Below are 13,860 nucleotides of genomic sequence, written 5' to 3' on the forward strand. Positions count from 1 at the left end.
CCGAAGCGTTGCTAGATCGAATCCAAGCTGACAAGGTAAAAATTACATAATTCTGCCCCTGAACAAGGCAGTTAACCCACTGTTCCCCAGTAGGCAGTCATTGTAAAGAAGAATTTGTTCTTAACTGACTTGCCTAGTTAAATAAAAGGTAAAATAATATATATATATATATATATATATATATATATATATATATATATATATATATATATATATATATATATATATATATATATAAAAACAAAATAAGCCAGGGTTTCCCCAAACTCAGTCCTTGGGACCCCACAGCTGATTCAAATAATCAACTAATCATCCAGCTTTGGTAATTTGAATCAGCTGTCAGGGCACAAAACGTGCTCCCCTGGGATCCTGTGGACCAACTTTTGGAAATGAGCTATAACCAGATACGCATTGCCAATTCAAGAAAATGTACTTTATAGACTTGAGGAAACAAAGAAAAAAACTGACTCTTGCACTCTGAAAAATACTGTCTTTATTAACAAAGGCATTAAAGATTCTAATAGTTGCTTTGCTGTTAAGACTGTTAGATACGTATTCTATGGGGCTTGGCTGAAATAAACAACAGTATCCCTCTCCTGTTTATAAATACCACATCAAAGTATAAATATATCTAAGAAATTCCCTAATTTACTTTTGACATTAATTTAATATTTCTCTTTTGTGGCTTTAAGCATGACACTTCAAACTCCTGTAAACACACACGTATTCAAAAATCACTCATGTAAAATGATGAACATGCTGATAATGAAGATTGGTTGAACTGAATTCACTAACAAACCACAGAAAATAAGTAATGAAGATTAAAAATTAAAATAGAACAGATATGTACATACATTAGATAGATTTTGTACCCACAAACACCTTTTCCTGGTTTAATTAATGCCACATTATTTGGCACATTAAATTACCTACAGTGGCTCAAAGGAACTCCATCTGGTTTCAAAGTGTAAATATTTAAAGTGGTATTCAGAATCCTTAGCCTGGTTAAACCAGACTGAATTCTGTGTTCAATGGAGTCCAGCAATCAATCTGGTTCAACAGGCTAGATTTCCAGGGCCATTTTATTTAGGCAGACTGGGGCTACATCAATGACCAACAGTAACTTCCCTCATCTGTCTGTACTGTTCTGTTTTGAGAACAGCAGAAAGCAAGATGGTGGACCCATACCAGACTTTCGCTTTCATCTACGTAGCTCCTTCACCTCAGTGCAGAAAGGACATGAGGAAGCCACTTTCAAATTCAAAAATTTGAATGATAGAATTGAATCATTTGGGTATTCAATTATTTGGGTATTAAATTAACTGAATAATGATTTTAGGGTTTGAGCACTAAAAATGGTAGTAAACATCTACTGGCATTTAACCAAAAGTCGCACTGACTGAAGAGTTGTAAGACTATAGGGAGTGGGGGATGGAGATTCATCTGCAATGTGGTAGATCTAAAGCTATTTTTCCTCACAGCTAAAACATTTCCTAAAGCTCATAACAACGTTGAATAATAGAAGAAAATCCCTAGCCGAGTCTCAAATGGCACCCTGTTCACTATATAGTGCACTACTTTTGACCAAAACCTTATGTGCCCTGCAGCATAACACCCTGCATCCCACTGCTGGCTTGACTCTAGAGCTAAGCAGGTTTGGTCCTGATCGGTCCCTGAATGGAAGACCAAGTGGTGTTGGAGGGCCAGTAGGAGGCACTCTTTCCTTTGGTCTAAAAATGGTGTGTGTGACTAGGGACATTACCCTGAGTAAAGTGTCATCTTTTGGAACTGATGTTGAACAGGTGTCCTGACTCTGTGGACACTAAAGATCCAATGGCACTTATGGTAAGAGTGTTAACCCCGGTGTCCTGGCTAAATTCCCAATCTGGCACTTTTACCATCATGGTCACCAACTATTTCCAGTTTCCAATTGGCTCATTCATCCCCTTGAAACTTTTCCCCAGGTCGTTGCTGTAAATGAGAATGTGTTCTCAGTCAACATACCTGGTTAAATAAAACTAAAAGTCCTACACTATATAGGTATTAAGGTGCCATTTGAGACCCAGTCTGTCTGATACAGTAAAGCTGATTTCTGAAGCGCCTGTAAATCTGCGACACTAATGCTGCGATTGGCATTGCAAGACTGACAGTCTGTATTCCACATTTCAATTGATATACACTATTAAATGATTCAATCATATAGTACACAGCTATATTTTTCCGGACGTTTAATTCAGCATCTCATTTCTTTTGAATGTCACAGTGATAAGCCATAGAAGTCTCAAAATAATATCAAAAACTTCTGAAGGAGGAATATAAAACAACTACACTGAACTAAAATATGAATGCAACATGTAAAAAGTGTTGGTCCATGTTTCATGAGCTGAAAAAGATCCCCCAAATGTTCTATACGCACAAAAGGCATATTTCTCTCAAATTGTGTGAACAAATTTGTTTATATCCCTGGTAGTGAGCATTTCTCCTTTGTCGAGATAATCCATCCACCTGACAGGTGTGTCATATAGAGAAGTTGACTAAACCGCATGATCATTACACAGGTGTTGGAGACAAAAGCCCACTCTCTAAAATATGCCGCTTTGTCACAACACATTGCCACATATGTCTCAAGTTGAGGGAGCGTGCAATTGGCATGATGACTGCAGGAATATCCACCAGAGCTGTTGCCAGAGAATTGAATGTTAATTTCTCTACCATAAGCCACTCCTTCGTTTTAGAGAATTTGGCAGTGCGTCCAACCCGCCTCACAACCGCAGACCACGTGTATGGCATAGTGTGGGCGAGCGGTTTGCTGATGTCAACATTGTGAACAAGTGTCCCATGGTGCCGGTGGGGTTATGGTATGGGCAGGCATAAACTACGGACAACAAACCCAATAGCATTTTATCAATGGCAATTGGAATGCAGGTATACCGTGACGATGATCTGGCCCATTGTCGTGCCATTCATCTGCCGCCATCACCTCGTTTCAGCATAATGCACGGCCCCATGCCACAAGGATCTGTACACAATTCCTGGAGGCTGAAAATGTCTCCGTTCTTCCATGGCCTGCATACTCAAACATGTCACCCATTGAGCATGTTAGGTATGTTCTGAATTAACGTGTATGGACAGCGTGTTCCAGTTCCGCCAATATCAAGCAACTTCGCACAACCATTGAGTGAGACAATATTTCACAGGCCAAAATCAAGAACGTGATCAATTCTATGCGAAGGAGATGTGTTCGCACTGCAGGCAAAGGGAGGTCACACCGGATACTGACTGGTTCTGACCCACGCCCCCACACTACATTACCAAAAGTATGTGGACACACACAGGCAAATGTGGAATATATTTATATATAACAAATATATCATTCTAAAATCATGGGCATTAATATGGAGTTGGTCCCCCCTTTGCTGCTATAACAGCCTTCCCTCTTCTGGGAAGGCTTTCCACTAGATGTTGGAGCATTTCTGCGGGGATATGCTTCCATTCAGCCACAAGAGCATTAGTAAGGTCGGGCACTGATGTGAGCGATTAGGCCTGGTTCATAGTTGGTGTTCCAATTAATCCCAAAGGTGGTCGGTCGGGTTGAGGTCAGGGCTCTGTGCAGGCCAGTCAAGTTCTTCCACACTGATCAACAAACCATTTCTGTATGGACCTTGCTTTGTGCACGGGGGCATTGTCACGCTGAAACAGGAAAGGACTTCCCCGAACTGTTGCCACAAAGTTGGAAGCACAGAATCATCTAGAATGTCATTTTATGCTATATTTCACTTCACTGGAACTAAGGGGCCCGAACCATGAAAAACCGACCTCGACCATTATTCCTCCTCCTCCAAACTTTATAGTTGGCACTATGCATTGGGGCAGCTAGCGTTAATCCTGGCATTCGCCAAACCCAGATTTGTTCGTCAGACTGCCAGGTGAAGCGTGATTCATCACTCCAGGGAATGTGTTTCCACTGCTCCAGAGTCCAATGGTGGCGAGCTAACACCACTCCAGCCGACGCTTGGCATTGCTCATGGTGATCTTCGGGTTGTGTGTGGCTGCTCGGCCTCAGAAACCCATTTCATGAAGCTCCTGACGAACAGTTATTGTGCTGACGTTGCTTCCAAACTCAGTTTGGAACTTGTCTGTCCTGCAACCAAGGACAGACGTTTTTTTACGCACTACAGCACTTAGCGGTCCCATTCTGTGAGCTTGTGTGGCCTACCACTTCGCAGCTGAGCCGTTGTTGCTCCTAGACGTTTCCACTTCACAATAACAGCCCCTACAGTTGTACCGGGGATGCTCTAGTAGGGCAGAAATATTACTAACTGACTTGTTGGAAAGGTGACACCGTCACGTTGAAAGTCACTGAGCCCTTCACTAAAGCCATTCTACTGCCAATGTTTGTCTATGGAGATTGCATGGCTGTGTGCTTGATTTTATACACCTGTCAGCACCGGGTGTGTCCGCATACACTATATATACAAAAGTAAGTGACTAACAGATGCATATCTGTATTCCCAGTCATGCGAAATCCATAGATAAGGGCCTAACAAATTAATTTCAATTGTCTGATTTCGTTATATGATCTGTAACTCAGTAAAATCTTTCAAATTGTTGTTTGTTGCATTTATATTTTTGATCAGTGTAGTTGAAATATAGGTTTCATCCCAAATGGCACCCTATTTCCTATATAGTAAATAGGGTGCCATTTAAAACATACATATAGACAGAATAATAACAGAAGCATGACATTTTCCAGCAATGGACAAATAATGGTATTAGTGGTTGGTTGTTGCTTGCCTCTGTTTCTGCCTTGAAAATACAATTGTAGTAAATACAGATATTCAGTCCTTGAAAATCTCCTTTCCTACATTTTAGTTTTTGCATGTTCCAAGATCTGTTTGTGCTGAATAGCCAACTCCCATGGCCGTGTCATGCCATAACACAGATCTGGGACCAGGCCATTTTAGTTATTTTCCCCTTGCAACACATTTACAAGTCAGAATGGGTGGAGAGAGAGAGCGCCAGCTTAAGAAATATAACAAAAGACAAACGTTTGTAGGCACTCGGATGATATTGTTTTCCCAAAGGTCGTATGATAAGCGGGAACCTCAAAGTGATATAAAGTTGTAGGGGCTGAGGGGGAGGGGCTTGTAGAAATCACATCATCCAATCACGATTCCATGTTGTCTCCATCAAAGATAGGTGGCTCAAAATCGCACACCGCCTCATAGGTCAACCCTGTGAGGAGACGAGAGAGAAGAGAGAGAGATAAGTGTGTGTTGTGGGCGTTTCTGTTTCGTCTGTGGTGTTGGGAACAGAGCAGATAAAAATACATTTTGCAAGATGGACAAAACATTTTGTAACAGTGTTCTTAAAAAGGAGAAGTTTGCTTTTTTACAACCAAACCTAAACAAAAATGTATGTAAATAGAATGTTATAGAAGGGTCCAGACACCTTTTTTGAGATTTAACTTGTTGTTGAGAAACTTACTGCAACATTGATTCATTTCCTCATCATGCAGTAAGTAAGCTCTGAAAAAAACGAACAAATGCTCCAAAAACACCCAAATACATCATTTTAGAAACAGAAACACTCTGTATAGTGATGCAGATCTTAATATGTTGTACATATGAAATTGTGTCATTCCGAACTTATTCCACAACAAAATGAAACAATGTGGTGGATAAAGTTTAGAACGACAATTTCATGTATACAACATCTTAAGATCGGCATCATTATACCGAGAGCTTTTGTTTCTAAAAGGAGGTACTTGGGTGCTTTTGGAGCCTTTGTTCATGTTTTTTAGAGCCCCATACCGCACAACAAAGAAATTAAATCGCTGGTTGGGGTACTTTTCTCAAAAAAAGTGAAATCGCAAAAAATGTGTCTGTACCCTTCTATAACATTCCATTTACATGAAACATATGGTCCTAAAAAAACTAAATTATCCTTGAAAGCATTCAGGTATAATGAATGCATTGTGATGCCTTTGCAATGCACTTGCTGAGCATGTATGACCTCTAATAATCTCAATGATTCCTGTACATTTAATTCTACATACGTTTCCATTCCTCGATCTCCAGCTCACGGCTCTCAAAGCTCTGGTCGTAGGGGTCAGCCTCAGGCTCGTCATCAGGGTCGTGGTACTGGGAGAAGTAGGGGTGGGCCAGAGCCTCAGCAGCCGTTATCCTCTTATCTGTGTCCAGAACCAACATCTTCTCCAGCAGGTCCACAGCTACAGGCAGCAGAACAACATCAATATGGTCAGTTCAGAATAGGATCAGTGACAGGCATGGGCTGCCCTCTGCTGGAAAGGTGTTTTTTAGACAGACCATGAATGGAGAGCATAAGGACACCGATAGAACAACGAGCCAGATATTTCACTGGATGTATAAATGTGAAGCATCCGGGTTGGCGTTTCCACTCACTACCAAGTAACTTTTTGATTGGTTCTCATATGCACACCATTTGCATGCTCAACGTCCCCCACGCTTCCTTGTCAATTTGCAACGCCCCCACTAAAGGTAAACAAGCCAAGCTAAAGTTAGGTAGCTAACTAAAAACTCTGATGGCACCTTCTTACAAGGAGATTGAGACGGCACTGCCACAGTAACAGCCAATTTAGTGATCTAATAGGAGCAACTTTAAAATGTTTGCATTTGTGCAAGGGGAGGATTTATTGGCAGTCTTGCCAAGGGGGAGGCCTCATTTACCAGCGCTAGGTAGCTAGTTCTAGTCTTCAAGAACCTAGGAAAACAGCCTCCAATTCTGACAGTCGTTTCCCCGCTAAAAGGCTGTGGTGGATGGAGGACCAAATCCACGAGGATCTCAGAGCATTGGTTGTGGAGGAAGACAAGAATGTGATATGGAATGGTGCATGCGACCTTGTCTTCGAAAGTCCAGAGAGCTGGTTGGGGAAGACAGGGAGATATATTTTGGCCTCAGTCCTATAGAACTCCAAAACCGTTGGAATTGTTGTGGATGAAGTCCATATGACCTACATATGGTATGTACAATGAATGGCACTGCGATGAATACATGTCATGTGGGAATGTAAATGATAATGATGCACCAGTGAATGATTGAACGTTTTGTATTTGAACAAATGTAATGAATAAGAAGTGTTTGCTTGCATGAACTGTTCGCATAATAGGCCTATAAGATATCGAATATTCTAAATGAAGTGATGGAACTGCATCATGAATGACTGGGTGACAGGAAGCATAACTGCCAAAGAGACACTACAAAAAGTACTTTTATTGGATTAAACTATGGGAACCTCACAACATTTTCTTATACAAGAACTAGCATAGTAATCAAATGTGCTTCAAAATCTTTATATTGTTACCAATTCTACATTTATTCTGAATGAGAATGGGAATTTAGAATTTATAGCCTTTTATGACAGTCAGCGCTAACAATATCTTTCTGTAGAGGTTAGGGCTCAAAATGAAAACCTTTCAGGGGAGTTTCAGCAAGCTTAGAGAAGTGTGTTCCTTGGTGAAAGAAGATGAGATTACTATATATGAGCACATGTTCAAAAGTGGCATCGGGCCACATTATTTGAGTGACAGAGTTAAACATAACCCATGTTGAGAAGGCATCCCTTGTAGCCCATGTCGACTGGCTACTTTACTAGGGGCCATCTCCACTCATAGATAGTGTCTTCAAAGTGAAAATATAAAAGAAAAATCTTTAATGACATGGAATCACTGGTCACTTTAATAATGGAACACCAGTCACTTTAATAATGTTTACATACTGCTTTACTCATTTCATATTGTCATGACTGTCCTGAGGATCCAATGGGTCAGATGAGCTTGGCAATGGACGACAGTAACCAGCCCTTCTCTCACCCACAGAAGAGGAGAGGAGGGAGCTGCTGCCGGGTTGACAGCTCACACCCTATCGTAAATTAAAGGAGAGGAAATCTAGGGTCTCCCTTTCCAGTATTAACCAAAGGAATGTTCCTTTGTCTACACAGAGAGTCTTCCCGCCTAAACAGTTTCTAAAGCAAATACTGGAACAATATTTCTAACATAAGAAAGTGGGGAATGGCCAGAGATGATCTATAGAAAACTAATGTCATATAGGTGTTAATTTTGTGATGTCATCATTAAAAAGGTTAAAAAGGAAATAATGTAAATTGAAAAGTTTACACTACATGTACGAAGTTGCCGTCCTTAACATTGTATATGAAATATGAAAAACTATTTTTAGGAGCCATAAAATAATTTATCTTATAAACTCTGCACAGTAGGGAGCCACACTGAGGTAAGCCTGATGGAACCGTCCTTGTCTCTCAGAGTGCATAAAAGTATTGGTAAAGAAATTAACATGAGACCAGAAAAACGTGAAGCAGTAGCTACACGTTTGAAATGGTTGGAACTTTGAACCTCAACACGAGGTGAAGAAAATAAAAACTCACCTCCCAGACCAGGAAAGACAGGGAGCTGCAGCCCATGTCTAAAGTGGTCTGAAATATGAATATCAACACGAGGAAGAGGCGAGAAGCTCACCTCTCAGTCAATTACTGGTACAGCTGATTAGCTGTCCTAAGTATCTAGAAAAGCAAATATATAAGTGGGTCCTCTGTACTACTCTTCTCAAATCAGTGTAGTACGTTACTCTCATCACCCAGTGGTAACCATCGACACGGCTGGCTAACCTATCTTCCAAAGAGCATCTTCCAGAGTGTACAACAGACGGGGGGGGGGGGGGGGGGGGCAGGACTCCTTTTGGACAATCGGAGCCTTACAAGCGTGCCGCTGAAAGGCCAACCCATCACCCTTCCTAAGGAGGGCTGGTTCCGACAGAGATAAAACGGTGAACGAAGGCATTCACATGTAAATACTTTCATGATTTTACTTCAAACGGGCGGCGGTTCGTGTGCAAAGTATATGACTACTGTGAGAACAGTTTCTAAAAATGTATCACGACAACGTATACTGTATTTTAGTCAATGCCATCCGGACATCGCTCATCCTAATATTTATATATTTCTTAATTCCATTTTTTAAAACTTTTAGATGTGTGTATTGTTGTGAAATGTTAGATTCTATATAGTGTATGTACAGTACATTAGGAAATTATTCAGACCACTTGACTTTTCCCACATTGTTACGTTATAACCTTATTCTAAAATTGATCAAATTAATGTTTTCCTCATCCATCTACACCATACCCCATAATAACAAAGCGAAATGAAAGCAAATGCCTTATTTACATAAGTATATAGACCCTTTTCCATGAGACTCAAATTGAGCTCAGGTGCATCTTGTTTCCTTTTAACGTCCTTGAGATGTTTCTACAACTTCATTGGAGTCCACCTCTGGTAAATTCAATTGATTGGACATCATATGGAAAGGCACACCCTGTCTATATAAGGTCCCACAGTTGACAGTGCATGTCAGAGCAAAAACCAAGCCATGGGGTCGAATGAATTGTCCGTAGAGCTACCAAACAGGATTGTGTCGAGGCACAGATCTGAGGAAGGGTACCAAAACATTTCTGCAGCATTGAAGGTCACCAAGAACACAGTGGCCTCCATCATTCTTAAATGGAAGTAGTTTGGAACCGCCAAGACTCGTCCTAAAGCTGGCCACCGGGCCACACTGAGCAATCGGGAGAGAATGGACTTGGTCAGGGAGGTGACCAAGAACCTGATGGTCACCGACAGAGCTCCAGAGTTCCTCTGAAGATGGTAGAATATTCCAGAAAGACAACCATCTCTGCAGCACTCTACCAATCAGGTCTTTATGGTAGAGTGGCCAAACAGAAGACACTCCTCTGTAAAAGGCACATGACAGCCCACTTGGAGTTTTTCCCAAAAGGCACCTACAGACACTCAGACCATGAGAAACAATATTCTCTGGTCTGATGAAACCAAGATCGAACTCTTTGGCCTGAATGTCAAGCGTCACATCTGGAGGAAATGTGGCACCATCCCAATGGTGAAGCATGCTGTGGGGATGTTTTTTAGAGGCAGGGAGACTTGTCAGGATCGAGGGAAAGATTAACAGAGCAAAATACAGAGAGATCCTTGATGAAAACCTGCTCCATAACGCTCAGGACCTCAGACTGGGGCAAAGAGTCCCCTTCCAACAGGACAACGACACTAAGCACACAGCCAAGACACCACGCAGGAGTGGCTTCGGGACAAGTCTCTGAATGTCCTTGAGTGGCCCAGCCAGAGCCTGGACTTGAACCCGATCGATCGAACATCTCTGGAAAGACCTGAAAATAGCTGTGCAGTAACGCTCCACATCCAACCTGACAGAGCTTGAGGATCTGCAAAGAATGGGAGAAACTCCCCAAATACAGGTGTGCCAAGCTTGTAGCGTTATACCCAAGAAGACTCTCCAGAGGGTAGTGAGGTCTGCACAACACATCACCGGGGGGGCAAACTACCTGCCCTCCAGGACACCTACACCACCCGATGTCACAGGAAGGCCATAAAGATCATCAAGGACAACAACCACCCGAGCCACTGCCTGTTCACCCCGCCATCATCCAGAAGGCGAGGTCAGTACAGGTGCATCAAAGCTGGGGCCGAGAGACTGAAAAACAGCTTCTATCTCAAGGCCATCAGACTGTTAAACAGCCACCACTAACATTGAGTGGCTGCTGCCAACACACTGACACTGACTCAACTCCAGCCACTTTAATAATGGGAATTGATGGGAAATGTAAAATATATCACTAGCCACTTTAAACAAAGCTACCTAATATAATGTTTACATACCCTACATTATTCATCTCATATGTATACGTATATACTGTACTCTATATCATCTACTGCATCTTTATGTAATACATGTATCACTAGCCACTTTAACTATGCCACTTTGTTTACTTACTCATCTCATATGATCTCAAGTATGATCCAAGATGGCGTAGCAGTAGGACGTATTGTCGTGTTGTGTCCCTTGTATATATCGTTTGTTTTCGTTTTTTTTTTTCTTCACATATCTTTAAAACTTTTTGCTGAACCTCAACTTCTTCTAAATACTCTCCTGCAACCCGCCTCACCCAACGTAGCTATTTTTCCTAAAGTATTTATATTTACTTCGGACCTTGGAACCCCTCAACTGAAGCTAGCCAACGAACTACCAGCTTCAGCAAAACATTGCTAGCGGTCTTCAGCTAACCGGTCATCAGCTAACCTTTAGCTCGGAAAGCTCTCGCCAGTTCGAACAACGCGACTCTAACCAGAGCATAACGGACCTATTTATTATTTTATTTTATTTTTCATCCCCGGATTCCCATCGCAAACGGAACATTTTGAGCTCCTGGGCTACAATATCCAGACCCACGACCGGTCCATCGATGTCACTGCATGAAGAGGAATAAACAGATACCCCCATCGCGACGTCCCCAAAGGCTAACTCTCTAGCCCTTGCTATCTCCTTGCTTGCAAATTCGGCCTGCTAACTGCTAGCTTGTTTAGCCCGGTCCGCTAACTGCTACCGTGTTTAGCACCGTCTACTAACTGTTAGCTTGTTAGCACAGGCCTGCTAACCGTCTGAATCGCCGCGTCCCAAACACTCACTGAACCCATATTTACTTTCTACCCCTTTTCGATTTTTAATTTGTTTATACCTTCCGGTAACCTGCCTCACCCAATGTGATACGGAACCGCTATTATCTTTACATTTTTAGAACACACTCAAGAACCTCCAGAAGCTAACCAGCTAACTGGCTACAAGCTATTTGGTCATTGTTAGTTTTCTAACCTGGATAACACTCGCCAGTCCAGCTTCCCTGCCCCATCCACCGCTGCCCCTTGGACACTGATCACTTGGCTACATAGCTGATGCATGCTGGACTGTCCATTAATCACGGTAATCCATTCTGCTTGTTTATGTTTTATCTGTCGGCCCCAGCCGCACTTAGGCTCTGTGTGTAGTTAATCCGACCCTCTCTGCCTAATCAATCGCCATTCTACCTGCTGTTGTTGTGCTAGCTGATTAGCTGTTGTCTCACCTACTGTTTTAGCTAGCTCTCCCAATTCAACACCTGTGATTACTGTATGCCTCGCTGTATGTCTTTCTCAAATGTCAATATGCCTTGTATACTGTTGTGCAGGTTAGTTATCATTGTTTTAGTTTACAATGGAGCCCCTAGTTCCACTCTTTATACCCCTGTTACCTCCTTTGTCCCACCCCCCACACATGCGGTGACCTCACCCATTACAACCAGCATGTCCAGAGATACAACCTCTCTCATCATCACCCAGTGCCTGGGCTTACCTCCGCTGTACCCGCACCCCACCATACCCCTGTTTGCGCATTATGCCCTGAATATATTCTACCATGCCCAGAAACCTGCTCCTCTTATTCTCTGTCCCCAACGCCCTAGGCGACCAGTTTTGATAGCCTTCAGCCGCACCCTCATACTACTCCTTCTCTGTTCCGCGGGTGATGTGGAGGTAAACCCAGGCCCTGCATGTCCCCAGGCACCCTCATTTGTTGACTTCTGTGATCAAAAAAGCCTTGGTTTCATGCATGTCAACATCAGAAGCCTCCTCCCTAAGTTTGTCTTACTCACTGCTCTAGCACACTCTGCTAACCCTGATGTCCTTGCCGTGTCTGAATCCTGGCTCAGGAAGGCCACCAAAAATTCTGAGATTTCCATACCCAACTATAACATCTTCCGTCAAGATAGAACTGCCAAAGGAGGAGGAGTTGCAGTCTACTGCAGAGATAGCCTGCAAAGTAATGTCATACTTTCCAGGTCCATACCCAAACAGTTCGAACTACTAATTTTGAAAATTACTCTCTCCAGAAATAAGTCTCTCACTGTTGCCGCCTGCTACCGACCCCCCTCAGCTCCCAGCTGTGCCCTGGACACCATTTGTGAATTGATCGCCCCCCATCTAGCTTCAGAGTTTGTTCTGTTAGGTGACCTAAACTGGGATATGCTTAACACCCCGGCAGTCCTACAATCTAAGCTAGACCTCAATCTCACTCAAATCATCAAGGAACCCACCAGGTACAACCCTAACTCTGTAAACAAGGGCACCCTCATTGACGTCATCCTGACCAACTGGCCCTCCAAATACACCTCCGCTGTCTTCAACCAGGATCTCAGCGATCACTGCCTCATTGCCTGTATCCGCTATGGAGCCGCAGTCAAACAACCACCCCTCATCACTGTCAAACGCTCCCTAAAACACTTCTGTGAGCAGGCCTTTCTAATCGACCTGGCCCGGGTATCCTGGAAGGACATTGACCTCATCCCGTCAGTTGAGGATGCCTGGTCTTTCTTTAAAAGTAACTTCCTCACCATTTTAGATAAGCATGCTCCGTTCAAAAAATGCAGAACTAAGAACAGATATAGCCCCTGGTTCACTCCAGACCTGACTGCCCTCGACCAGCACAAAAACATCCTGTGGCGGACTGCACTAACATCGAACAGTCCCCGCGATATGCAACTGTTCAGGGAAGTCAGGAACCAATACACACAGTCAGTCAGGAAAGCTAAAGCCAACTTCTTCAGGCAGAAGTTTGCATCTTGTAGCTCCAACTCCAAAAAGTTCTGGGACACTGTGAAGTCCATGGAGAACAAGAGCACCTCCTCCCAGCTGCCCACTGCACTGAGGCTAGGTAACACGGTCACCACCGATAAATCCATGATTATCGAAAACTTCAACAAGCATTTCTCAACGGCTGGCCATGCCTTCCGCCTGGCTACTCCAACCTCGTCCAACAGCTCCCCCCCCCCCCCGCAGCTACTCGCCCAAGCCTCTCCAGGTTCTCCTTTACCCAAATCCAGATAGCAGATGTTCTGAAAGAGCTGCAAAACCTGGACCCGTACAAATCAGCTGGGCTTGACAATCTGGACCCTCTATTCCTGAAACTA

General features: G+C 43.0%; 1 protein-coding gene across 2 annotated transcripts in view; it reads right to left on the reverse strand.

Annotated features, from left to right (window-relative positions):
* Positions 1 to 3,972: 3,972 nt before the first annotated feature.
* The window catches only part of mapk14a (mitogen-activated protein kinase 14a), a 37,064-nt gene continuing 27,176 nt past the window's right edge, over positions 3,973 to 13,860 (reverse strand). For both annotated transcript variants that reach the window (XM_021565755.2, XM_021565756.2), the window contains exons 11-12: positions 6,059 to 6,232; positions 3,973 to 5,235 (exon numbers count right to left, since the gene is read on the reverse strand). In XM_021565755.2, coding sequence (XP_021421430.1) covers positions 5,168 to 5,235; positions 6,059 to 6,232 — 242 coding nt within the window. In that variant the 3' untranslated portion in view covers positions 3,973 to 5,167. The remainder of the gene's footprint in view (positions 5,236 to 6,058; positions 6,233 to 13,860) is intronic.

This window comes from Oncorhynchus mykiss, chromosome 16 (assembly GCF_013265735.2).
Source record: "Oncorhynchus mykiss isolate Arlee chromosome 16, USDA_OmykA_1.1, whole genome shotgun sequence".
Taxonomy (NCBI): domain Eukaryota; kingdom Metazoa; phylum Chordata; class Actinopteri; order Salmoniformes; family Salmonidae; genus Oncorhynchus; species Oncorhynchus mykiss.